Here is a 27410-nt window from a genome sequence, read left to right as displayed (position 1 = left end):
AATCCAGAAGTCACAGCCGATATTCAAAGAAATTCTGTCTGTCCAAAAGATTTATAAATTAGTTATCACAATGAGCAGAGTAAAATGCACATATTTCTTTAAAATTCTTCACGATTTTAATTGTACCACGTAACAACTTATGAGAACAAACTGAAACATCTCAATTAATGAAGATAGGTTCTCAAAAACAGATAGATCCGATATTATATTTTTTGTCAAATGAAGCACGGTTTCATTTATCTAGGGTAGTGAATGAAAATTCTCCTATGTTTGAGTTTTCATGATGAGAAAATCAGTGTACAGTGTGCTGCTCTGGTAATCGTATAATGATCGAAGGGGTGGTGAGGGGGAGGCAACCTTTTTTTACTGTACTGTCAATACAAAAGTGTTCTGTGCAATTTTCAAAGAATTCTACTCTTGATTAACAGACAGATTGTGAAAAAACTACAGCTAATTCCAACAAGATGAAGAAACAATCTGTTGCACATAAAACAATTCATTAGCACACTTTCACGCAACTTTTACTGTGAGTAGAGGATAGTAGCCTAATTGTACCCCAGATTTATCTAAGCGCAATTTTTTTTCTTTAGGTTATTTAAAGGATTATAGTTTATAAATCGAACTACTATACTATCGATAACTGAAGGCAAACGTTCACAATAAAAAACTAAGGTCATTGACAACATTTTGAATCAGGCGACTCTCAATATGATTACTTTAGCATTGCCACATCAACTGCACAGGGTGCTCACATTGAATATGTTTTGAAAAATTTGGTAAATATTAAGTTTTCCTAATGTAAATACAGAATTAAATTTTATTTTATTTTCATTTCATAAATAAAACTTTGTCATAAATGTGTTTAATCTGTATCGAGTCGGTTTTAAATCGCTTGCCTGAAAAATATTGAAATATGACAACCAAATGCAATTAATAACAAATCACCTAGAACATACTAAAACGTACACTCTTTCAACAAGTTAAAATAAACACATTTTAATTATCACTGAAATTTCAAAACAACACCTTTTCCCTCACACATTAACCATTTATCATTCGCACACACCTAAATAAGTCTTTCTTTTTTTTCCTGTTTAGCCTCCGGTAACTACCGTTTAGATAATACTTCAGAGGATGAATGAGGATGATATGTATGAGTGTAAATGAAGTGTAGTCTTGTACATTCTCAGTTGGACCATTCCTGAGATGTGTGGTTAATTGAAACCCAACCACCAAAGAACACCGGTATCCACGATCTAGTATTCAAATCCGTGTAAAAATAACTGGCTTTACTAAGGCTTGAACGCTGTAACTCTCGACTTCCAAATCAGCTGATTTGGGAAGACGTGTTCACCACTAGACCAACCCGGTGGTACCTAAATAAGTCTGTATTAATTAAACAGAACTAAATATACATATATACACAGCAATGAAACTCACAAGACAAATCATGTTTGTTACAATACATAATAATAATAATACAACTTACATGACTCTGATAAAATCCTATCTCTTCTTCTATGTTCACTGTGTGTAAAAAACAAAACATGGAAAAGTTTTGTTTTTGGGAGTCAACAGATGTAATAGTCAACAAATTTAAATTTAAACATACATATTTCAAAAATCAAATCAAAATTAATCGTTTAGATAATGAAGCCAATCAAACAAGAATGAAAAAAATAAAATTAGCCTACCAACTAAGAAAAGATATTTTCAACATAATGAATACCTTAGTAGATGGCAAAATCTGGCACCAAAATTCGGTAATCAAACCAGAGTACCTCTTTGGATCAGGTGCATCCTATCCTCAGTTTGAAATCAGATAAAATATATCAAATAGAAAAATAAAGAAACCTTCCAGGTATCAAGAGGAAGAGGATTTTTCCTTTTCCATGAAACACCTTCAAATTATAAAGAGGTTTGCACAGTGACAGCTTCTGAATTGAAGAAAGTGATAGATGAAGAAATAAATCCATTCTCTTCATCAGAATCAAACATGGCAGCTAGAGAAAAACCCTCCAGATTGTCAAGGGTGGATGGGTGTTAGCTGTGAACACTGATTCGAATGACATCATTAAATATAAAGCAAGACTAGTTGCTAAGGGCTATAGTCAACATCCAGTGATTGGTTATTTTGACATTCATCCCCGTTTCCAGCTTAAATACAGTCACATTTTTAGCTTTGAATTTAAAGCTGTTTTTGATGTGAAGATTTCCTCAATGGAAAACTAAACAAGAATGTGTTCATGTGATAACATCAAGCATATAAGATTGAACAAAAAAAGTGAACAAATTATGAAAAAGTTCATATGGCCTTAAACAAGCTTCAAAATGTTGGTATAAATACCTAACAGGCTTCTTATAGCAGTGTGGTCTACAAGAAAACAAGACTGATCCTTGCACGTATCACAGTACAAAAATTGTGGTAATTTTTCATGTTGATGACGGTCTTATAAATCCTTCTTCAAAGATCATAAGCCTAATTACAAAGTTAAATTCTTGATTTGAATTAAAATCTCATGAAGTGGAACATTTTATCTTGGGATAAAGATTACTGTAATTGGCAAATTTTTAGAGATGGACCAGTCTGTATATGCAAAGCTAATTCTACAAAAATAGATGGGTTTAGCAACTGTAAACCTTTATTTTTATCACTTGAACTTTCTTGGACTCTCCTCTAATCTCCAATGGAGAACATTACAGGGAAATGGCTGGAAACTTAAAATTGTTTAGTTTTAGGCACAACACCAGACTTAAGTTTTGCCTTGAATACTGCTTCTGAAGCACAGGGTCCAACAATAAAGACCCATTTTAATTTGGTAAAAAGAACTTTAGATATCTGAAATCTATTTCTGAAGATGGCATTAGATACGGTAAAATAACCAGCAGACAAATTGAAGCGTACAGTGATGTCGATTAAGTTAATGACAAAGTCACTCGAAGATCGACCAGTGGAACTTAAAATATTGTGGTAGACCAGTTGTGTGGAAAAGTAAATTACAGAAATGTGGATCACTCTTTCTTGGAAGTTGATTATGTTGCTGAAAAAGAGGCAACCAAATGGTTGGTTTGGCTTGACAGGTGACCTACTGATTCACTTGCTGCAGTGATGTCATCAGTCGCACAAGTGATTACAAAGCTATTACTGAAGAAAGCGACGAGTGGTTAAATAGATTTTGACAAGAGAAGATTTTCCATAGATGAATTGCAATGGGTGTTGGGTAAAATTAACAAAAATAAAATTACACATAGCTCGTATTTGCCAAAAGAAATTGTACTTTAATTAGAAAAAAAAACAACTAAACTTTTTCTTAAATCATAACCTTAAAAAAATTAAATGAAATTACAAAATAAACTTAACTTAATCCTAAACAGAACTTATACAAGAAATATCAGCTGAATTATAATATAATATTAAATGAGAAATACATAAATATACATTTTTCAAAATAAATCATTTTGAAAATCTACAATTTAACAAAGTCTGAAAACAAGAGAAATTAAAACACCTTTTTTTTACAATTATATACTTATAAACATAACATCAATGCACATAGTGTAACTGGAAAACTGGTGTATTACTGACATATTCTGTAATAATGAAAATTAGCAATGAACAAATGTCATTAACTTAGAAAAATAAACTACAATAATTCCAGTATAAAAAGGAGTTAATTACAATATAATCAAATTGTGAAGTAATCATATAAAAAGAGCTTTATTTTCAAGCTTTCTTGAAAAATATTTGAGTTTCTTAGCCATTCTCATTTTATGACTTCTTCTTTCTAATTTGTAAAAATAATATACTTGATTGAGCAAAACAATATTTAACATTGATTAAAATTATTAACAACAGCAAGAATCTAAAACATACAAATTATGTGAAATATAAAAAGTTTGAATAACAAATTTTAGTACTTAAAATAAACAAAGAAACAAAATTATAAATAATTATTGTCAAATGACTATAACTGACTCATTAAAATTGTTATTTTCCAAATGAAATCATCTAAAGGTTGTGCAGTTACAAGAGTCAATGGAGTACAATAGAAAACATTCTAGAAGGACGCTGAAATGTACATAAAATGTTATTAACCAACACATTCATGTTCATTAATGCTTGTGACACATATTTTTTATAATTCTGAAGTAGTATTTAATTACAAGTAGATTTGATAATAACAATAGTTGGCATTAATAGCACATAAAATATGCTACACATGAAAAATAATAACATAACCTTTATCTAAGCCAACTTGCATGACTATACTTGAGTGAAAAAATGGTTTATAAACCAATCTTGAATTTCAAATTCATAAAGTACAATTAGTTGTGTATTTCACTAATTTTACTAATAACAACATGACTGTTTAACATAATAAATGATGAATAATTTTAAATTGCCTTAATCACACATATTTGTAAAAGATGAACTCGTGAATGAAAGTACACATGAATACATACAGTTTATCCTTGGCGTAGTGTGCAATGGCGTATCAAAAAATACAGAGGTAAAACTTTGTTTAGAAATTGAGTAATACGGAGCGTCTCAAATTTGTAGTAACGAATTTGGAGAGATTCTGCATCAATAAGATGCAGAAGGTTTGTGCAGGTTTGTAGTAACTGAACCACTTTCAATACTAGACGATATCTACTGAATTTGAAAATTAACTTCACAAAGAAACGAGGCAAAACGAACATGGAAATTTATAAATTCACAAAACACTGACGAGTAGAAACAAGAGAATATGATGACTGAGAATTACCACAACGTTTATGAAGGCACGAAGACGATGAGAGTATTAACACATTAAGCAAGAGAGAAAGAATCGCCAGCTGGTCCAGCCCGTGCATCCTAACAACATGAAAATCTGAACTAGAATGAACAAAGCTGGCGTGGTGAGAAGTAGGGGAAGCGAACAAAGCAATGGACAGAAGAGTGTGTGTGTGTGTTGACAACAAGAGTAGTGTCTAAGTGTTAGTATAAGAATGATTAGAGAAAACGTGTGGAATTCGGGGACGAAGACAAAACAAAAATAATTTACAAGCAAGCAGACCACTAAAGAAATATGTAAGACTGATAAAATAATTTCCGAATACTCACAAGTTGAAGAAATGACACCAGGGCAGACAAAGAGAATTAGACTTCTAGGAACTATGACAACATTGAAATTGGTGAGAATAAAAAACACTTAACACTAATATATATATATATATATATATATATTAAGACTAAACAGCAATAAATAAAGCGTGATAGAAATACGCTGACACCAATATGATGATGCAACAGTAAGTCAAACTGGAGCCCGAGAGACATTGATAACAAAAACAACAAACCAACAACCTATTTTAAAAGTACACAAGATAAGCCTTACAAAAAACAAAATAAATTTACCAAGCCTGTAATGACTTCTTTCTTTTTCCTGTTTAGCTTCCGGTAACTACCGTTTAGATAATACTTCAGAGGATGAATGAAGTGTAGTCTTGTACATTCTGTTTGACCATACCTGAGATGTGTGGTTAATTGAAACCCACCACCAAAGAACACCGGTATCCACGATCTAGTATTCAAATCCGTGTAAAAATAGCTGGCTTTACTAGGACTTGAACGCTGGAATTCTCGACTTCCAAATCAGCTGATTTGGGAAGACACGTTCACCACTAGACCAACCTGGTGGCTTAAGCCTGTAATGACTACAAGACTCAACCATAACCTTGAATTTATTGGAATAAAACAACTTTACGCACTGGCGTAAACAATGGGTGATCACCCACATCAACCCAAAAAAGAGCCCAGACCCAGACAGGGTACCAGGCGTATTATTGAAAGAGCTGACCAAGAAATTACCGTGGACAGTCTTATTGGTTTTGTTTTTAAATAGTTGTAATACAACGATGGGAATATTACATGTGACATTTGCATTGGTGGCTCCTGACTGAGGCAAGAACAATGCTGAGAGATGCCTTTTGCCAAGGTTTTGATGATTTAGTGGTCTGAGTTTATTGCAGAGATTATCAGCATGATGTGGTTTGGCTGAAGGTCCGGCAGTTGCTGCCACCATGCAGCCATAACAATGGATTGGGTCTGTACCTGTACAATGACTTGTTGTCGTCTGGATACGTAACAGTTTTATGTCTATCCATTTCGGCTGTGACTGCCTCGTCACAACAGCTGTTGTCATTGTACCTTCACACTGACACCAGCCACAACTGTCTACACAGTATAGGTTGTATAAAGGGTACGTTGACCAAGAATACCTTAATGTTTCCGCTTTCATCCATGGTATTGGCTGTAACCACAGCTGTATCAGATATGGTTACAGCCTCCATACTGGTTCCACGAGTCAGCAGTTCAAAAGCTTTATGTGCAGGCACTCAAATGAGGTGTGGCTGCACATTATGACGGTATCCATTACACCATTAGTAAGTACTAACAGACTCATAAGTAGTTCAAGATAGGTATGATTAAATAAACAAGATAATGAATGTATTATTTAGTTACAACCATTTATTTACTAACTTTCATACAATATAGTTTTTTTTTTATAGTTCATAAGTATTATATTGACAGTCCATTCATCATAATTTAATATTGCCTGATTTAATTCACAATGAATCATACCAACTGCAGAAGTGAAACATAAAATTTTCTTCCTTTATCGAATAAATATTTTCTTGTTTTAATTAACGGTGAAATTTGATAATATTTCTGACATAATTAATCATCTGTTACGTCGTCAGAAATAGACTCTAGTTATTGTTGTAGTATATGATAACTCGTCGGTTGTACATCAAATGATCGGACGTCATGCTCTAGTATTTATACTGTACATTGATTGCATGACATGTATATTTAGTGGATGCCTTCATCTTTGCTTCCTACCGCTATGGTGGGTGAGATAAGAACTAGATAAACACCCTAGTGCTGAGGCAAGTGAGAATCGAACTAGCAATGAAATATGAATATTTCAGAAGCTGAATTTTAGAATTGCATTTTGACTTCATAACTGAGTATTGTATACTTCATGGTCGGCATCATCTAAGCAGTCCGTGTAATCGTTGAAGCTGAGTTCATTTTTTAGGTTTTTCTTGACTACAAGTTTAATATGAAGAAAATAAGAACTATATAGAATGGAAAGAATTACAAGGCTCAGTTGCAAACATATGTATTGAAGCAGACTGAATGAACAAACAGGAGATTTCGCGCCTATATGAGTTAACAGCAAATGTGACAGGTGCCAAGAATCAAGTGACAGCTGACACATGCAGTCTGTCTCAATCGCTCTGGCTCGTTGTATTTACTCTCCACCCTCTGCAACTGTGCACAATGCAGTCAAAATCTATCTAAACAATCTCATCATTGGTTATAGTAACAATGCATTATTTCTTACAAATAAAAGTACCCTGTACCATCTGAAATAATACCTTTTCAATAAAGGTTCACTTAGGCCGTTTCAGAACGGTCTTCCTCATTTTGTTTGTTTTGAAGTAGGATGTTCCAGAATGGTGTTACTAATTTTTTTTAAAATTGAATACTTCTTAAAGGTTAATCAAATTTCTTAATGTAAAATTTTTAAAGGTCAAACTCTAATATGGATATTATTAAAATGTCTTTATAAAGTATAACTCTCGTTAAAAGATTTTTGACAAACGTTACAAACAGTTTTTCTCTTTAGTGTGTAAATTAATATGCTTCTTTAAATTAAAAAGACGATTAAAAACCTTTTGGCAGAAATTACAAACATAACTTTTCTCTTTTGTATGAATATTTAAATGTAATTTTAAAGTAGAATTTTGATTAAAAGACTTCTGACAAAAGTTACAAACATAATTTTTCTCTTTTGTATGAATATTAAGATGTTTCTTTAGACTAGAAGGACAGTTCAAAACTTTTTGGCAGAAGTTACAAACATAACTTTTCTCTTTAGTATGAATATTTAAATGTGATTTTAAATTATAACTTTGACTAAAAGACTTTTGACAAAAGTTACAAATATAATTTTTCTCTTTTGTATGAATATTAAGATGTGCCTTTAAACTGTCTTTACAATTAAATGACTTTTGACAAAAATTACAAATATAATTTTTCTCCTTAGTGTGGATATTTAAATGCAATTTTAAAGTAGAACTTCGATTAAAAGACTTCTGACAAAAGGTACAAATATAAGTTTTCTCCCTAGTATGAATATTTAAATGTAATTTTAAAGTAAAGCTTGAATTAAAAGACTTCTGACAAAAATTACAAACATAATTTTTCTCTTTTGAATGAATATTAAGATGTGTCTTTAAACTTTTTTCAAAATTAAATGACTTTTGACAAAAGTTACAAATATAATTTTTCTCCTTAGTATGAATATTTAAATGTAATTTTAAAGTAGAACTTTGATTAAAAGACTTCTGACAAAAGTTACAAACATAATTTTTCTCTTTGGTATGAATATTAAGGTGTGTCTTTAAATTTTCTTTACGATTAAATGACTTTTGACAAAAGTTGCAAACATAGATTTTCTCTTTTGTATGAATATTAAGATGTTTCTTTAAACTAGAAGGACGAATCAAAACCTTTTGGCAGAAGTTACAAACACAACTCTTTTCTTTTGTATGAATTTTTAAATGTGATTTTAAATTAGAACTATGGCTAAAAGACTTCTGACAAAAGTTACAAATATAACTTTTCTCTGCATTATGTATAACAAGGTGCGTATTTAAATCATTATCATGAATAAAAGACTTTTGACAAAAATTACTATTATTATTTTTCTCTTTAGCCTGAAAGTTAATGTCCCTCTTTAGGTAACATTTGCATCTGAATCTTTCATTGCAATATTCACAAACCAACTTCTTTTCTTTCTGGATAGGTAACTTGTTTTCACTACTTATATTCTCGATTAAATTTTCTTCTGTCGTTACATCATCATATGCACACTTACATTCAATGGATTTTTCTTTTATAACTCCATCACATAGAGAATTATTTACGTGTCTCTTACAAGTAATACAATTCTTGGTACTTTCTTTGATGGTTCCTTTATCGATAGTAACCTGTAAAATTAAAAATAACTAATAATTACAATTGAAAATGAAAGGGACAAATCAAAAGTCAATGTCTGATTATGATGGAACAAAAATGGCATCATCGGTCTGATTTTTCATGGAACCCACTGCTGCAGGGACATGTACCTTGACATGCTCGAGAACGTTGCTATTCCTCAGTTCCCTGCAGGAATCAGTTTCCAACACGATGCTGCTCCATCACACTTTTACAGAGATGTTACCATGTTGCTGAACAATGCTTCCCCCAGATGTTGGATCGGATGAGGTCACATGGAATTTTTTTTTTACCCCTTTGGAATTTTTTGCTTGGGGTTTTATTAAAGGTTATAATGAACAAAAATTTGAGATCTGAATGACTTAAAACAAAAAATTGTTGAAGGTATCAATAATCTAACCTGGAGAGTTAGATTATCGTCTAGACATCTGCCGAGCTATAAAAGGTGCACACATTGAAGTTAGGTTAGTCAACTTCAATGTATGCACCTTTTATAGCTCGGCAGATGGCTAAACAATAATCTAACTCTAGATTATTGTTTAGCCATCTGCTGAAGACAATTTTTTGTTTTAAATCATCCAAATCTCAAACTTTTGTTTGTTACAACTTGTAATAAAACCCCAAGCAAAATAACCTACATTAAAACTAGTTGCTGTGTTTATTAAAAAAAAATTATTAAATTATATTAAATGGTTCTCTTATAAGCTGTACTTTTGGATATTTTTAGTCCTGACACCTGTAGATTACAGTACATATATATATATATATATGATCAAACTAAGCAAACTTATTTGCAATATATAATTACAATAATATAATTCTATACTATTAATATATAAGATTAGGATTAGAGAATAATAAATAAAATAAAAATTACACTTGCTGCTTACTTTTTTAAATTCTTACAAATTAGCACTTTTATGGTGTGTACCTTTTCATTAATGTATTAAAATTGATATATCTGATTAATCCTTTTGCACCACAAAAACGTTAATATGTAAATATATATTTAATTTAGTAAAATTAATTACTTTTTTCATTATATTTGTTCATATCTTCCTCAGTACTAATTATATCAAAGACAAAAGTTAACTTTTGTCTTAGCTATCCCCCAACAGTACAGAATCCAAAAACATTTTTTATCTTGTATCTTTGCTTCTCCAATTTTTTCATTAACAGTGCATTCGAGGGTTTCACTCATCATTGGTTAATTAAAAAAAGTTTAACCAATTATGACAGAAACCCTTGAAATGGCTATTAATGTAAAAATTGGAGAAGCACTGAGAAAATAAGAAATATTGTAGGATCTGTACTGTTGGTGGAAAGCTAAGTTTTACTTTTGTCTTTGGTAAATATATATATATATATATATTCACATACAAAGGGTGAACTACTTAAAAACCAAACTGAAAAAGCAGTTATTTGAGTGTCACCATTAACAATGTTTCTATTAGCATCATTATTGATCATGTATGTAACTACTCTAATCTACTGTTGTCAGTTGTGAACTACTCGTGCAACAGTGCAATAAATCTTGTTCCTGGAGTTGTGTTTTTCTTAAAAAAAAAAAAAAAAAATTGATGGATCAAGAAACAGGTAACTATAGTGGAAGCTATTCAGTGTTTTGGAATCCTTTCAAGGAATACATAAAATATTTGTCAAAAAATTTCTGAATGCCAGTATCCCAGCAAAGAGTAGCATATACAATTTGGTTACAAAATGGCATACAATGGGGGTTGATTTCAAATTATGAAATGAAATAGATGACCTTCCATTAAGAATCCAGAAGTCACAGCCGATATTCAAAGAAATTCTGTCTGTCCAAAAGATATATAAATTAGTTATCACAATGAGCAGAGTAAAATGCACATATTTCTTTAAAATTCTTCACGATTTTAATTGTACCACGTAACAACTTATGAGAACAAACTGAAACATCTCAATTAATGAAGATAGGTTCTCAAAAACAGATACATCCGATATTATATTTTTTGTCAAATGAAACACGGTTTCATTTATCTAGGGTAGTGAATGAAAATTCTCATATGTTTAAGTTTTCATGATGAGAAAATCAGTGTACAGTGTGCTGCTGCTCTGGTAATCGTATAATGATCGACAGGGGGGGGGCAACCTTTTTTTACTGTACTGTCAATACAAAAGTGTTCTGTGCAATTTTCAAAGAATTCTACTATCGATTAACAGACAGATTGTGAAAAAACTACAGCTAATTCCAACAAGATGAAGAAACAATCTGTTGCACATAAAACAATTCATTAGCACACTTTCACGCAACTTTTACTGTGAGTAGAGGATAGTAGCCTAATTGTTCCCCAGATTTATCTAAGCGCAATTTTTTTCCTTTAGGTTATTTAAAGGATTATAGTTTATAAATCGAACTACTATACTATCGATAACTGAAGGCAAACGTTCACAATAAAAAACTAAGGTCATTGACAACATTTTGAATCAGGCGACTCTCAATATAATTACTTTAGCATTGCCACATCAACTGCACAGGGTGCTCACATTGAATATGTTTTGAAAAATTTGGTAAATATTAAGTTTTCCTAATGTAAATACAGAATTAAATTTTATTTTATTTTCATTTCATAAATAAAACTTTGTCATAAATGTGTTTAATCTGTATCGAGTCGGTTTTAAATCGCTTGCCTGAAAAATATTGAAATATGACAACCAAATGCAATTAATAACAAATCACCTAGAACATACTAAAACGTAAACTCTTTCAACAAGTTAAAATAAACACATTTTAATTATCACTGAAATTTCAAAACAACACCTTTTCCCTCACACATTAACCATTTATCATTCGCACACACCTAAATAAGTCTTTCTTTTTTTTCCTGTTTAGCCTCGGGTAACTACCGTTTAGATAATACTTCAGAGGATGAATGAGGATGATATGTATGAGTGTAAATGAAGTGTAGTCTTGTACATTCTCAGTTGGACCATTCCTGAGATGTGTGGTTAATTGAAACCCAACCACCAAAGAACACCGGTATCCACGATCTAGTATTCAAATCCGTGTAAAAATAACTGGCTTTACTAAGGCTTGAACGCTGTAACTCTCGACTTCCAAATCAGCTGATTTGGGAAGACGTGTTCACCACTAGACCAACCCGGTGGTACCTAAATAAGTCTGTATTAATTAAACAGAACTAAATATACATATATACACAGCAATGAAACTCACAAGACAAATCATGTTACAATACATAATAATAATAATAATACAACTTACATGACTCTGATAAAATCCTATCTCTTCTTCTATCTTCACTGTGTGTAAATACTTATCATGTATTTGAAGTTCACTGGTTTTTATATTACAATTAAGCTGTGATGAAACTTCGTCATTCAATGAGATCTCAGATTCCTTAAAAAACAAAATAATATATATATATATATATATATATATATATATATATATATATATATAGCAAAACCCTAACAAAATATAGAAACTAATATTCAATAAATAATTTTTTTTATTCTGACAACTTAATATTATATATATCACATCATCATAAAATAAATAAAATATTAATACAAAAAAAAATTATAAGATAAAAAATAGATGTGATTAAAGTATATATTAATTGTTTATACAAAACACATGAAACAATGTTGAGGTAAATATAAAAACATAAAAAATTACAAAAAGATAATTCACAATTCAGAGGGCGCTAATGGAAATTATTTTTGAGCAAATATTTATATACATTTTGACCAAACTGCAGATGAATTGTCCTTTTTCTTGTAATTAGTATTATTTAAAAATTTATCAACAGAGGAATGTTATTTCCGTAAAAAGAAAATTATTTAATGTATTTTAAATAAACTGATGGAAATGGGAAGATTTTTCAAATAGTTCAGAAATCAGAAGTACAATAAGCCCTTTCTTGTAAGATGAAGTATTGTGTTAAGTTAAATGAAAGCAGTACTGTTGTCTAGTTCAGTTTAGAGGATATATTGTTATCTTTTAAGAATAAATGACAATTTTTTTAGCAAAGATCAAATTTTCATAATGTAAGCATTAGATAATGATCTAACATTCCAATTTTGTATCTTAAAAACTCGAACTGACTTTTGGAGGGTGTCAAGATTTGATATACCTTATACAGGAATATATATAGGCATAATAAACGTTTCATACCTGTATTCTTGCTACCGACAGTAAAAAAAAATCAGTCCCTACCAGTCAGCATACAGGACAAGAATAAATGATTGTAACTGTTTTATTATCATAGTCATTGTTTCCTGCCAATCTCTGCGGCAGAGTTGCAACATCTCAATCTTTCATCAGGAGTTACTGGGTTTGAATCCCAGTCACGCACATCATGTTCCATAAGCTAAAAAATTCAATACCATCTATCAGTAACTGTAAGCCTGTTGTTACTGTAGAAATAAAGATTAATAAATAGTAAATGATTATAAAATGCTATCTAATATTTTTATATTTTGCATAATTTTTCTATCTTTGTTAAAGTGTGTATAAATTATGAATATTATTCAGAATAACAAATATACACCATATTTTTCTAAATTTCTTAATGATTATTACTATATTACCATGTAACTCTAAAAAATTTCTTATAGATATATAATCAGCTGTTTAAAAATTAATACAGCTTACAGGAAATTAACGAAACTGAAATATTCAAATACCCAGGAGAAATGATTGAAGTCAACATATCTGAAAAAAAAGCCATTAAGTTAAAAATCAGTAAAATGGAACTAGCCTATCAATTAACTAAGAACACCCGAAGTAAAAAATTAATATCACCGATTGCTAAACTAAGGCACTATGTGTAGTCATTTGATCAGAAGCTGAACGTCTGACATTTGACAATAAATTTCTAATCGATAAATTCCAAAAAAAAAAAAAAAAACAAAGAATACTCAAAAGAAAAGTCTTACAGCCCATCAAAGACAGAAAAGAAGACACATAATGAACTTTACATGAACATGGAGAAAATATCGGATTTAATCAAAAAAAGAAGAATCGCCTTCTGTGTTAGCTACAAAGAATGAACCCTAACAGGGTATTTACACTCTTTAAAAATCTAAAAACTAATAACCCCTGAACCGGACAAACTGAAAGATTTAAAGAAGAAATGAAAATAATACATGAAGACTACAAAGAATATTTACTCCAAGAAAGAGTTTCAAAATATCTCACATTTCCAGGAAAAAAAAACCGTGAAATAAATATTTTTTACCTGGACAAAAGAAAAAAATATAAAATATCGGAAAATTATGAAGATAGGATAGAAAAAGAAACAGAAAAATTGAAATAACAAGTATATAAAAGAAATTTAATTGAACAAGCGGAGATTAAAACTACAATTCAACCAAACATAAATCATGTAAACTTGACACCATTGATATTAATACAGTTATTTAACCCTCTTACCGGTTTCTGGCAAAATAATTCGTCACTACCCTGATAAAAATTTCTCTTGGAATAATTCATCAACCACTTTTTTGCTGAAAAGAGCTACTGACGACATAATTTGTCAATATAAATTCACCTGTTTTATGAGGTACTGTAATGTGTGCAAGTCTATTTCCATTTTTACTATAATTTAATGGTGAAGTGCTAGTAGCGTATTTTCCCTATTCTATATGTCTTGTTTTGTATCGTTATGATCAGCTGTTACTATGTATTTTTTTTCATTGTTTTTGTTGTTCCATAAGTTGCATTTCAGTTAGTTTTATTTCTTTGTGTTATTTATTGCTTTCATAATTTTGCTATTATTTTCATGTAATATTTATACTTCCAACTGTTTGTGTCTGAGGATGTGATGTACATAAATAATAACTAACAGAGTTGTTTACTACAATCTCCCTTCAGTAATTTTTTATGTGAGTAACTACCTTCTTGTTATTATTTGAATTACTTACTAGTGTTTTACAATGTTACTGATATAACAATTAGATAATGTAAGTGATATTTATTAGTTCAATATAGCATGATCATCACGAGTAAATGACAGTGATGTAATTGAACTTTTAAATGATTAAGCTGATAGTGATTCTCATTTTCTGAGAGATATTACAGGTGGCGAACATGATGAAGAACATAATTTACAGCCTCCTGATCAGATAGGTAAAAGAACTCTAACATCTACTGCTAAAAAAAAAAGACAAAACATTAGTCTTCGAATGGCTTACTTATGATGTGACTACAAAGCTTTGCAAAGCTCAAATATTTATAGGTACTCCAGGAACAAACTTCCCAATTTATGACTGTAACAATATATATATTCTTTATTCTGGTTATTTTTAACTGAAAAATTAGTTGATATGATATGATAAATAGTTTTAATGAAGCAGACTAATCTTTATGTCAAAATTTTCTTAAAAAAAAAAAATACTAACCAGTTTTTGAGGTTTCACCTGTGGAAACCGCCAACTGATATTGATGAGATGCTTTTGTTTCTAGTTGTATATATGCTATGAGGAATTTGTTGGAAGCCACAAATCGAAAGACATTTATACAAACAAGCCCCGTTCTATTCATGGATTTGGAAAAAATTTTACCCCATAAAAGGGACAAACTACTGTCATGTTTCCTGTGTTTTACTGACGATAATAAAACTAGCCCATCTCCAAAAAATAAAACCAATTATTGACTGAGCACCTTAAAAACAGATTCAGAGAAATAAAAAATTTAATAATATGAAAAAAAATTTGTGGTTGATGAAAGTTTACTGCTGCGGAGGTAGGCTAAGCTTTATTCAGTTTATAAGAATAAAATGGAACACTCTGTTATTTCAGAGTCAGAAACAGGCTATATTTATAATAGCCTGATAGTTTATGCACGTGCACACACAAATTGCAATAATCCAAATCATGACTACACCACTATTATCATGACTCTTTTAGAATCTAGTAACCTGTTAGACAAACCGTTGCTGTACTCACAGACAATTATTATTGCAGCCCTGAACTTGCTCTGGCTTTGAGCGAGCGAAATACAAACTCAGTGGATACTGTCAAAAAATACAGGCACGGTATTCCAAAAAATATACTGCTAAACAAATTAAATAAAAATTAAATTCATGCAGTGTGTGTGTGTGTGTGTGTGTGTGTGTGAGTGATAAGGTGGAAAAAAATGATGAAGTGTCAAGATAAATGGCTTCTATGAAAACTGAACAATTAGATTGGGCAGAACTAGTATGGAAAGTAAAGAAGGCAATGGTTCCAAATATTGTTAGTGATTATAATAATTTTAAAGATGGAGTTAATAGAGCGGTTCAAATGCAGAGCGTATTCCTACTCAAAAGAAAATCAGTAAAAGTGTGGTATAAAAACAGTTCTGCCAACTTTTAAATATAACTTTATTCAACACTCTACCTTTATAAAAGAAAAGTGGTGGCAAGTATACTCCTCTTCAATTCAGAAAAGCCCTTATTGAGCAAATTGTTGAATAGGAGACGATCATCTCAGACGCCATGAATGACATTTCCCGTCATATATTCCAGATATAGAAAAAAAAACCTACACCAGTAAGAATATATGTTGTTTATTTTGCAAACAACATAAGAAAGATATCATGATATTGCTGTGAAAATGATTTTGGTCTTTGCGCTGTCCCTTCTTTTAGAAATTTCCACACTAAGAAGGAATGCAAATATATTTCTCAAAACATTATCATATTACAAAAACATTAAAAACTCATTTAAAAAAAGAAAAGATTAACTAGTTTTAAATTAAAATATAGTAACAGTTCTGTAAATTGGCAAATGTGAATTTTGTTGTTATTGTGTGATCGTGTGATCTTGAACTCTGACTGTCTAAATTCAAAAATATTTGGACTATTTTCATAAAAAAATAATTTATAGCAGTTTTTAATCTAGTGTTAATTTGTATCATACGTGTTTTTTTACAGTGATAAAAATATACACAGAAACATGTATATTCACATCCTTCAGTCATCATCATGTCAACTTAGTTCACAAGATGATGTTGATATCTAGGACGCAAAAGTGTAGTCTTGTACAGACTCAGGCTGATCATTCCTAAGAAGTGTGGTTAAATGAACCACCAAAGTATAATGGTATCCACTCTTTAGCTTTTAAGTTCATAAAAAAGCAACTAACTTTTACCAGGATTTGAACCTGAGAACATTCAACTTCAAAAATCAGCTGTTAAAACATAGATTTGGAAAATACATTAACCACACAGCCTGATGGGATAAATAAATAAATATATATATATATGTTAAATGAACAAAAATTACATATTAGGTAATTATAATGAAAAAATAATACAGTGGGATGCCAATTTTCCATTGTACAATTTACATTTACATTGTACATATGTATGTTCCAAATTTTTTTTAATTTTACTGAAATACCATTTATTTAGTTTTACTGTTGTGTTAACCGTTAAACATGAGAATGATATGCGCAATATAAATGATAAAAACTTTTAAAATATCCTTTTCTATTATTCAGATTTGGCCTTGCAAAGGTCCATCTGGATAATTGGTGTTCCACAGTAGCCAATATGTAATACACCCTTACCACTTTATTTTCAACTTTAAAATTTTCTGATTTAACCGCACTGGTCTCTTCAATCGCTAAAGGATCTTTTTCAATGTTACCATTATTAATATCAAGCGGTTCCTCTTTCAGCTGTAGTAAATCTACTTCCTGTAATAAAAAACAAAAAATGAATGCTACACAGCAAAATATTTTATAACTTTTTTGTATAATTTAGAAAATAAAAATAAATTACATTTCTAATTCACTTACCATACACATTAAGTCGAGCCACAGTTAAACTATTATTAGGTGGCTTTAGTGCCAGGTATGGGGAAAACCTAGAAAATGATTCTTTTGCTAAATGTTATCATCCAAATTTAATGGTAAAAAATGCTGCTTCTCACCTTACAAATTTTTCTACAAATTGTCATCTTTTACAATCAAATAATTTTTTAAACTGTTGCGGTAATTTTATCTCTAAGCCTATTTATGTTAGATCTAGAGTAAGACAAGGCGTACATTTGAGTTCTCCAGTTTTGCTAATACTTATAAATTACATTAGTTTAATTATCCGCTATTCACATTATTTATTATTTGTTGATAATATGAAACTGTTTAAATATACCACAAATCTAATTTATATTCAATTACTTCAAATCAACTTGAACTCTGCAAAAATGATGCGACTTAAATAGTATTTCTTCTAACGTAAATTTTTGTTATATTCAATTTGGAAGGTTTGCAAATGTTGATATAATTATTTACTGAAAAATATTTCATTACTAAAAGCATCACCTATTTTAGACTTAGGTGTATATTTTGATAGCAAGTTATTCTTCAGTGAATACACTGGTTTTACTGTACCTAGGCCACTAAAAATGGTAAATTTTATTAAGCGATTCTCTACAAATTTTAGAAATATTAACTCTTCAGAACTTTAGGTTATGCTTTTTTATATCTGGTATCAAATTATGGCTTTGTGTCTGGTGACTTTTATTGACTTGCAATTAAAATTGCTAGAAATACCACATAGAATCTTTGTTGGACATGCTGCTTATAAAATCGGTGATTCTATGCACTTTACTAATCATAACTACTCGTACTTTTAATTTGTTAAAAATACCAACTAAATCATCTCTGACAAGGACAGTTTAATATATCCCTATAAAACCTTGAGTAATTATTTTGACTATCCTAATTTATTGCAACCTTATGACTTTCATATGCCAACTAGATTTCTTAAGCATAATTTTCAATATTCTTATATTTCAATTGATTCTGATAGAAAATCACTTACTACTGGGCTACCTTTATAATGTAAAGCAGGCATGTACTTATAATTTTGTATTCATGGGTTTCATGTCCGGTTACTATCTGAATTAAATAAATAAATAAATTTTAATATTTACCACACTTACCAAATACCAATCACCCAGCCTTTGCTTTAGGACAAAAATGGACAATTAGGCCTTAACAACAAAGACAACTGGAAAATTCTAACAAGTACTTGGAAAAATTATTAAACTACCAAAAACCCGAGGTATGATTTCAATTCCAAAATCCAGCAACGTCAAAATGAAAAATCCAAACCATATAATTAAATAAAAATAGAAAAAATCATTCAGAAATTAAAAAAACAAGGTAGCAGGTAATGGCTTGATGGCAGCAGAATTAGAGAATCATGAAATACACTACTAAATAAAACTGGGTCTGAAATTGAAAGGAATTGGAACTAACTGCTTAGCCTTTGTTGATGACATTACAATTTTTTTTTTGGAGAACCTCAAAAAGTCAGCAGAACAATAAACTCCCTAAAATAAATTGCAGGGTAAATACGGCTAAAATTTTCTTTCAAAAAGGCAGAATTCATGACCAACCAAGATTCCCTCAAGTTCCTAAAGACGAAATATGGAAAAATCATAAAGAATAAATTTAAATATATGGGAGTAAAATCAAAATTAATGGTTTAGATAAAGAAGCCAATCAAGCAAGAATGAGAAAAATAAAACTACCCTACCAACAAAAGATATTTTCAACAAAAAGAACATCTCTATAGACATCAATATCAGGCACTAAAATTTGGTAATCAAAGCAGAAGACCTGTTTGCATCAGATGCATCCTAAATTTGCAATCAGATATAAATAAATCCAATGGAAAAAAAAAATAAAGTATGAGAAGTCTGAGAAAAATCCTAGGACTAGTAATACAAGATAGATGCAAATTAAGGAGTAATAGATATTTACAAATTCAGTGAAAGAGAAAATGTCACATTCCATTGTAAAACAGATCTTCAACCAGATTTACAGCAAAAAAAAAAAAAAAATGGAAATAATAGATTTTAGTGTTTCTAAATGAAATAAAAATATTTGAAGAAGACAGTACAATACAGAACAATGTTCAGACAACTAGTAAAGATTTTAAGAATTTAAAAGCGAGGGAGAAAAAAACATTTGATCAGAAGAGAGAAGGCAAAAATAAAGTAATAGAATGACAAAGTGTTGGAAAACCAGTTAAGAAAATACATATCAGAAAGAAAAATGAAAGCAAAATATTGCTTTCATGGACCTCAGTCGGCCAAACATAAAAAAAAAATTAAAAAACTTACATGCTCGGATGATGTATCAGTTTCAGTCATCTGATGTGGTAAAAAAAAACATATCATTTCTGCTACATTATCCTGTTCAGTCTCTAATTTAATATTTTTATTAAGATGCACAGTTTCATTAATAAAAGTATTATTTATAGGCCCATTCATTATCTGTAAAAAAATTCAAAAAAGCAGATACTAAAATTAAAATAAATATCCATAAAAAGAAAAAATACATATATAAAAAAGACTGTTCATAAACACCTCTCTTGTAATTCCATAATGATTGTTCTTGGTTTATGTTTTATAGTGACTTGAACGAGGTTATATTTGATATTGAAACAAGCTTTCTTCTTAACGAAAGAGATAACAACAGACGAATAATATTAACACACTGATTGTAATGGGTGCCATATGTAGCTCACATTTATCTGTGAGGCCATGTGACACGGCCTTTGACTGAGTGATTCTTTGAATTGGAGGTCATATGAACTACATATCACTCATATGGATATCCTTACAAGAAGGCATTGTGAACCTTATAGGGCTTGTAACAGAATTCTTTTTATATTGGAAGTGTAGTCACAGCCTCACAGTTAGCTGTACAATCCTTAGCTTTCCAAAAATTTCATTCTGGCAGAAGTGATGAGATGATGAATCCGACTGTTTGTATATTGTGAAACAATAAATGCAGTTAAGTTTACATTCTGTTTTAATGTAATTAAACATGATAAACATCAAAATTATTTAAATGAAGTTTTTAACATCTTGTTATATTATTATATATTTGAATTTTGCTTTTGTGACTGATTAAGTGTCATAACAAGTGGCAAATTACAAGAACTGCTAAAACCTAGAACTGTTAAGTAAATGAACCTCACTATACAGGCGATTCCAAATTGCTAACATTCTCTCGAGAAGAGATGATTCTATAGTCTAAAATAAGAAAAAAGTTCATATAAACTATAAAAAGTTTCATTAGAGAGTTTCAGCTCATGAATCATGAAATATTTAGCTCCCTCTGTAAAATTAAACTATACTAAAATTTTTAAGTAGAAATTGGGGGTTAAATTTGTGGTTTAATTAGATTTTCTGATCTAAGAAAGTAAATAAAAATAATCCTAGACCTCTATCTCACTTAGATTTGAAGAAAAACACGGTAAAACACAAAAATGTTTGTAAAAAAATAAAACTTTTTTTAGATTCGTAAAATAATTTTGTTAATCTACCAAAAACAAAGAAAAATTTCTATTAACTTTGTACAGAATTTAATTCTGAGAAAATTGATGTAAATAACATCTATTAAAATTAAACACATATTTGAAAAATTCAAATTTAATTACAAAGAGAACACACTAACAGGTCGAAAAAGTGATACAAGTTTTAACAGAACAATTTACATATAAATGCTGAAAATTATAAAGGTAAATTTGAAAAACATCCTTTTAAAACAAATCAAAAATTTTTATTTTTTCATAGGTTGGCAATAACAACTTATCAACAATTAAGTTTAGTGTCTAGCATTTGAATATTCATTTGAGTATTTGTGCTGTTATTGTCGGGTCAGTCATTCATTCATAATGGGTAATACCACAAATTTGTTTTCATTTGGAGAGTTGATGGATATGTTGTTAATTTATGGTAAAGTAAATAAAGATGGAATGGGTGCTAGGTATGAATACTGGAAAAATTATCCAGATCAAAGAATACCAGATCATAAAACATTTGAAACTTTGGAAAGATGAATTCGGGGAACAGGTATGCTAAAACCACAATGATTGAAAACGCTGCTGTGGTTGAAAATATGCAAATAAGTTACTTAAATCATTCAAACATGTTTAATTATCCGATGCCAAGTTGAAAGCCGCCATTTTGTATTTAATGGAAGAACCCCCTCTGATTACTATACAAAAAGGGTATTAATAAATTCCATTGTAAGCTGACTGACTGCCTGCCCACCCCTTGTTAGGTGAAGTTTTCATATTTATAATCAATTCAAGTGATCTCTCAAAACTTTTTATAATTGATACATCCCATTTTAGAATAAATATTTTTTTTAACATGTCCACAATAGTAACAGTTACCGAAAATGGGGAAAAATACTAATTTACCATTAATCGGATTAAATAGAATAAAAAAAGAAACAAACAATGCAAGCTTGTTTAGATATATAAATTCCAATAACCACAAGTTTATGGAACTTCTATTTATAATATTTGTCCTGTTTGTGAAACAGATTCGTAATATTTATGTGTACATTTTGTTTCCTGACATCTTCATTCTACATCATGTTACACTTTGCTTACAAGAATGTTATACATTTCAAATTTTATAGTAAATTTTAGATTTAATAAGTAAACTTTTAATTAAAGCCAAGTGACCAACCCATTAAGTCTCCTAGCACCGTTACGGAGATGGTAGCACTCACTTTAGCAAACATACATTTATTCAATTATCATTTATAACAACAAATTACCTGTTACATCTTAAAAACTAATTAACAAGAAGAACTAATTGTAAAGGAATATTAATATTTATGTACAATATTCATATGTTTTATATACCAGTTTCATATATTACTTATAATTCTAATTTTTGTATAATGGTATTTGATTTCAGAGGCTTTTTAATAGAATCGATAGTTTGTGATATTATTAAGTAAGCATATGTATTTAGTTTAATGTGGAAATGTTTTTGTGTTTTTGCTCCTGTGTCAAAATAAATAGTTTTTTTGTAACCAATCTCCATTTATTTTAATAAGTTTTTGTGATATAGTAGCATGACGAGCAGATTTCGGTTATTAAAACGTTAGATGGAAAATAGACATGAGGGTTGGGTTTTTCCAAATTATGAGTTTTGGGTTATCAAGCAATGTGGTGTTGTTTCTTCTACATCAAGTTGGGGATCTATAGACGAGACTTTTATTTCAATGAAAATTAAAAAAACTTATAGACATATTACTGTGGAGACATGTTTGGAGCAAGATAAATTTTTCAAGTTGTCAATGGAATCCTTATGAAGCCTGAGACTGGAAGTGTTGATTATCAGAAGAAACTGGTAGATGAAACAAAGAAAAGAACTATTCTTTCTTTAAACAGAACTCTCTTTTAAGGGTAGCTAGTTGCATCGTTGCCCGCAAAGTATGGTTGAAATTAAAACAAATCTGTCACTCATCTTGCCACATACAATGAAGTTCAAATGAAAATGACACACTTAGGCAAAACAATAGATGAGCTTAGCTGTCAAGGTTATTTCCCCTTCTACTGAGAAAGCTTATGCTGTCTCAGAAAAGCCTGGTTTGTTGCAAGAACTAAAGATTGGGACATCAAAATATGAAATACATATAATTATTTCTGAACGACCGTGGAATTGAAATTTGATGTGACAGTGAATTCTGTAAAGGCTGTGTCTGGGAAAAATCATACAATGTCATTTGGTAAAAGATAAAAAAGGTTATCTTTGGCTAATGAACTGGTGTAAGCTGATGTCTGTGTTACCATAGAGGTAAATTATATTTACAATCACAGACACTATTTACTTTTAAATATGATCATACAAGTTTCAGAACAATTTACATTTTGAGAAAGGCTGAAGTGAAGTAGAATTGGACTTATTTTATTGAAATGAATTGAAATTATTATTGAAACACAAGCTAGACTAGAATTGGAAGTGCTTCCCACTGGCAGCGGCAAGGAATATGATAATACGAGTGTTCAGAAATACACTCAAGAATTGGTCTCAGGCATTCTATGATGGCATCTTATATTACACAACAATCTGGTGTAGCTGAGAGAGAAAACATAATCATTTGTGAGATGGCAAGATCGTGGTTGCGTTGCAAGTTCCTGGTTGCATTCTGCACTCCCATCTACCCAAATCACTCATAGGTGAAGCATGAAGTGCACAGTCCTTTCTGCTACATATACATTAAATACAACAGCACCGATGAAAAGTGAAAGAAAGGGCCCTATTGAGTTGTTTCTGAAAGAGAAGTGAATATCAATCAAGAATTTTTGAAACTGAATGTTTTGCTTGGATTACAGACCAGAAAGGAAGAAAATTTTATGGAAAATGATGAAAAGGGTATATAGTTGGATATGCAGACTACGGTTATAGAATTTAGTTTTTGAACAAAGTAAAATGCTGTCTGCAGGGATATTAAGTTCAGACTGGAAACATTACATGAATCTAACTCATAATTTTTCTTACATACCAAGTAAAGACCTTACAGAAAAATCTAACAACTAGAAGATGAGTTGATTCCTGAAGAAGAATCAACAGATGAAAATTTGATTCCTCATGCAGTAAGAGATAATGAATATAAATACCATTTAATTAACCAGGGACAAATAAAGAAACCTTCCAGGTATCAAGAGGAAGAGTATTTTTCCTTTTCCATGAAACAGCTTCAAATTATAAAGAGGTTTGCACAGTGACAGCTTCTGAATTGAAGAAAGTGATAGATGAAGAAATAAATCCATTCTCTTCATCAGAATCAAACATGGCAGCTAGAGAAAAACCCTCCAGATTGTCAAGGGTGGATGGGTGTTAGCTGTGAACACTGATTCGAATGACATCATTAAATATAAAGCAAGACTAGTTGCTAAGGGCTATAGTCAACATCCAGTGATTGGTTATTTTGACATTCATCCCAGTTTCCAGCTTAAATACAGTCACATTTTTAGCTTTGAATTTAAAGCTGTTTTTGATGTGAAGATTTCCTCAATGGAAAACTAAACAAGAATGTGTTCATGTGATAACATCAAGCATATAAGATTGAACAAAAAAAGTGAACAAATTATGAAAAAGTTCATATGGCCTTAAACAAGCTTCAAAATGTTGGTATAAATACCTAACAGGCTTCTTATAGCAGTGTGGTCTACAAGAAAACAAGACTGATCCTTGCACGTATCACAGTACAAAAATTGTGGTAATTTTTCATGTTGATGACGGTCTTATAAATCCTTCTTCAAAGATCATAAGCCTAATTACAAAGTTAAATTCTTGATTTGAATTAAAATCTCATGAAGTGGAACATTTTATCTTGGGATAAAGATTACTGTAATTGGCAAATTTTTAGAGATGGACCAGTCTGTATATGCAAAGCTAATTCTACAAAAATAGATGGGTTTAGCAACTGTAAACCTTTATTTTTATCATTTGAACTTTCTTGGACTCTCCTCTAATCTCCAATGGAGAACATTGCAGGGAAATGGCTGGAAACTTAAAATTGTTTAGTTTTAGGCACAACACCAGACTTAAGTTTTGCCTTGAATACTGCTTCTGAAGCACAGGGTCCAACAATAAAGACCCATTTTATTTTGGTAAAAAGAACTTTAGATATCTGAAATCTATTTCTGAAGATGGCATTAGATATGGTAAAATAACCAGCAGACAAATTGAAGCGTACAGTGATGTCGATTAAGTTAATGACAAAGTCACTCGAAGATCGACCAGTGGAACTTAAAATATTGTGGTAGACCAGTTGTGTGGAAAAGTAAATTACAGAAATGTGGATCACTCTTTCTTGGAAGTTGAATATGTTGCTGAAAAAGAGGCAACCAAATGGTTGGTTTGGCTTGACATCAAGTTAAAGGGTACACTTTGTGTCAATTCAACGCAAATTCTCTTAATAGATAATCTGAGGGGTGATATATTTACAAAAGGACTATAATATGCTTAAATGAATGAAGATTCTCATGAGTATGAAAATTAAATGTGAATTATAGACTTCTGAGAGCTTGAATTACAATTTTTTTCATTTGTTGAGAGTCACAACAGTTTTTTGTAACTATTTCTGTTTATTTTAGTTAGTTTTACCTGACACATATAAAAAAATTTACATTTGCTATAAGTTATCATCAACCTGATGTGTTTTCGATTAATTACAACTTGAAAGCTTCAACAGTCTATTACAAAACTGTCAACTATCAACTTTCTTTTTTATTAGTATCAGAAAATAACCCACAGGGTTGGTCTAGTGGTTAAACTCGTCATCGCAAATCAGCTGATTTCGAAGTCGAGTTCTTAAGTTCAAATCCTAGTAAGGGCAGTTACTTTCACACAGGTTTGAAAATGAATCGTGGATACCGGTGTTCTTTGGTGGTTGGGTTTCAATTAACTACACATCTCAGAAATGGTCGACTTTACACTGAACAAGACTAAACTTCATTTACGTTCATACAACATTTTCACGCATCCTCTGAAGTAATCCGTACAGTGGTTCCACAGGCTAAAGAGAAAAAGAGAGTACTGGAAAATAATAAATACGAAATAAGTATTGTAATTCCAGTTCAATATGAAGAAAATTACTATTTACAAATTAATAATAATAATGTGTCAACAAATTATATTGAAATTTTTTGACCTTGCTTAAATTAACGATTTTACATCACAAGATAAAGTCCACACTATCGATTTTTCTATTAAAAAAAAAATCAAAATTAAATTCTATTAATTTATATTAGAATAATTTAAAATTACTTACTTAGATAAACAAATGAGAACCCAAACAATAAATAATACTGAAATTAGGATATAGATCTTTAAGTAATAACCCTGTCACACAAATAGTAGGCGTGTTGATCAATGATGCCAACACATGCAATTTTTTACTTCAATCTATGATGTATGTTGGAAAAATATATATTTATTTATTCGACTTAATAAACAATTTTTCACTTAATGAACATTTAAATTGATTTAATGCAAAAAATAGTGACTTTATTGAAATTTTCATAAAATTGTTAGAAGCGATTGTTATTTATTAAAAACAATTTAAACGATTTTTTTAATTAAATTATTTTTAAAAAATGCTCCGACATTTAATAATAATAGTAATAATGGTTTTGTTGAACGTAAAAGTAATAAACACAAAAAAAAAAGCGTATTTCAACATAAAAATTCAAACAACATTTTCGTTAATAAATTAAACAAACCAGTAATCATTTTTCATTACTTTATAGATTCTGATCGTTGACGATCGGCGATGATATTAATTAAAATAAAAACTTCGGTAACGACAAACTGATCCAAATTATATATTTTTTATAAAAACATACTTTAAATATTTCATAAGTAATTAGTTACTTTTTTTTACGTTGGTGGAGGATAAATGTAAAAGGCCAGTACAGAGTGCTTGATCAGGCATCTGGCCAACGCGCGATAGTGAAGCACTCACTTGTGAGGTTCAAACGCGCTTCTCGAATTTCTACGTGGAACGCGCGGTTGCAGCCCACTTCGAGTTACTATTTT

The 27410-nt window shown here is 30.3% G+C and overlaps 1 protein-coding gene across 1 annotated transcript; it reads right to left on the bottom strand.

Annotated features, from left to right (window-relative positions):
* Nucleotides 1-3259: 3259 nt before the first annotated feature.
* On the bottom strand, nt 3260-26735 carry LOC142333839 (uncharacterized). Its single transcript, XM_075381396.1, has 5 exons — nt 26644-26735; nt 20175-20327; nt 17608-17736; nt 12315-12449; nt 3260-9045 (listed from the first exon to the last, which is right to left on the bottom strand). The coding sequence occupies exons 2-5, from the start codon at nt 20322-20324 to the stop codon at nt 7657-7659; spliced, it is 1803 nt and encodes a 600-aa protein (XP_075237511.1). The 5' UTR covers nt 20325-20327; nt 26644-26735; the 3' UTR covers nt 3260-7656.
* Nucleotides 26736-27410: the final 675 nt, after the last annotated feature.

This window comes from Lycorma delicatula, chromosome 13 (assembly GCF_047948215.1).
Source record: "Lycorma delicatula isolate Av1 chromosome 13, ASM4794821v1, whole genome shotgun sequence".
In the NCBI taxonomy this organism is placed as follows: domain Eukaryota; kingdom Metazoa; phylum Arthropoda; class Insecta; order Hemiptera; family Fulgoridae; genus Lycorma; species Lycorma delicatula.
The sequence above is the reverse complement of the archived record's forward strand: the minus strand, read 5'-3'. Positions and strand labels throughout refer to the sequence as shown.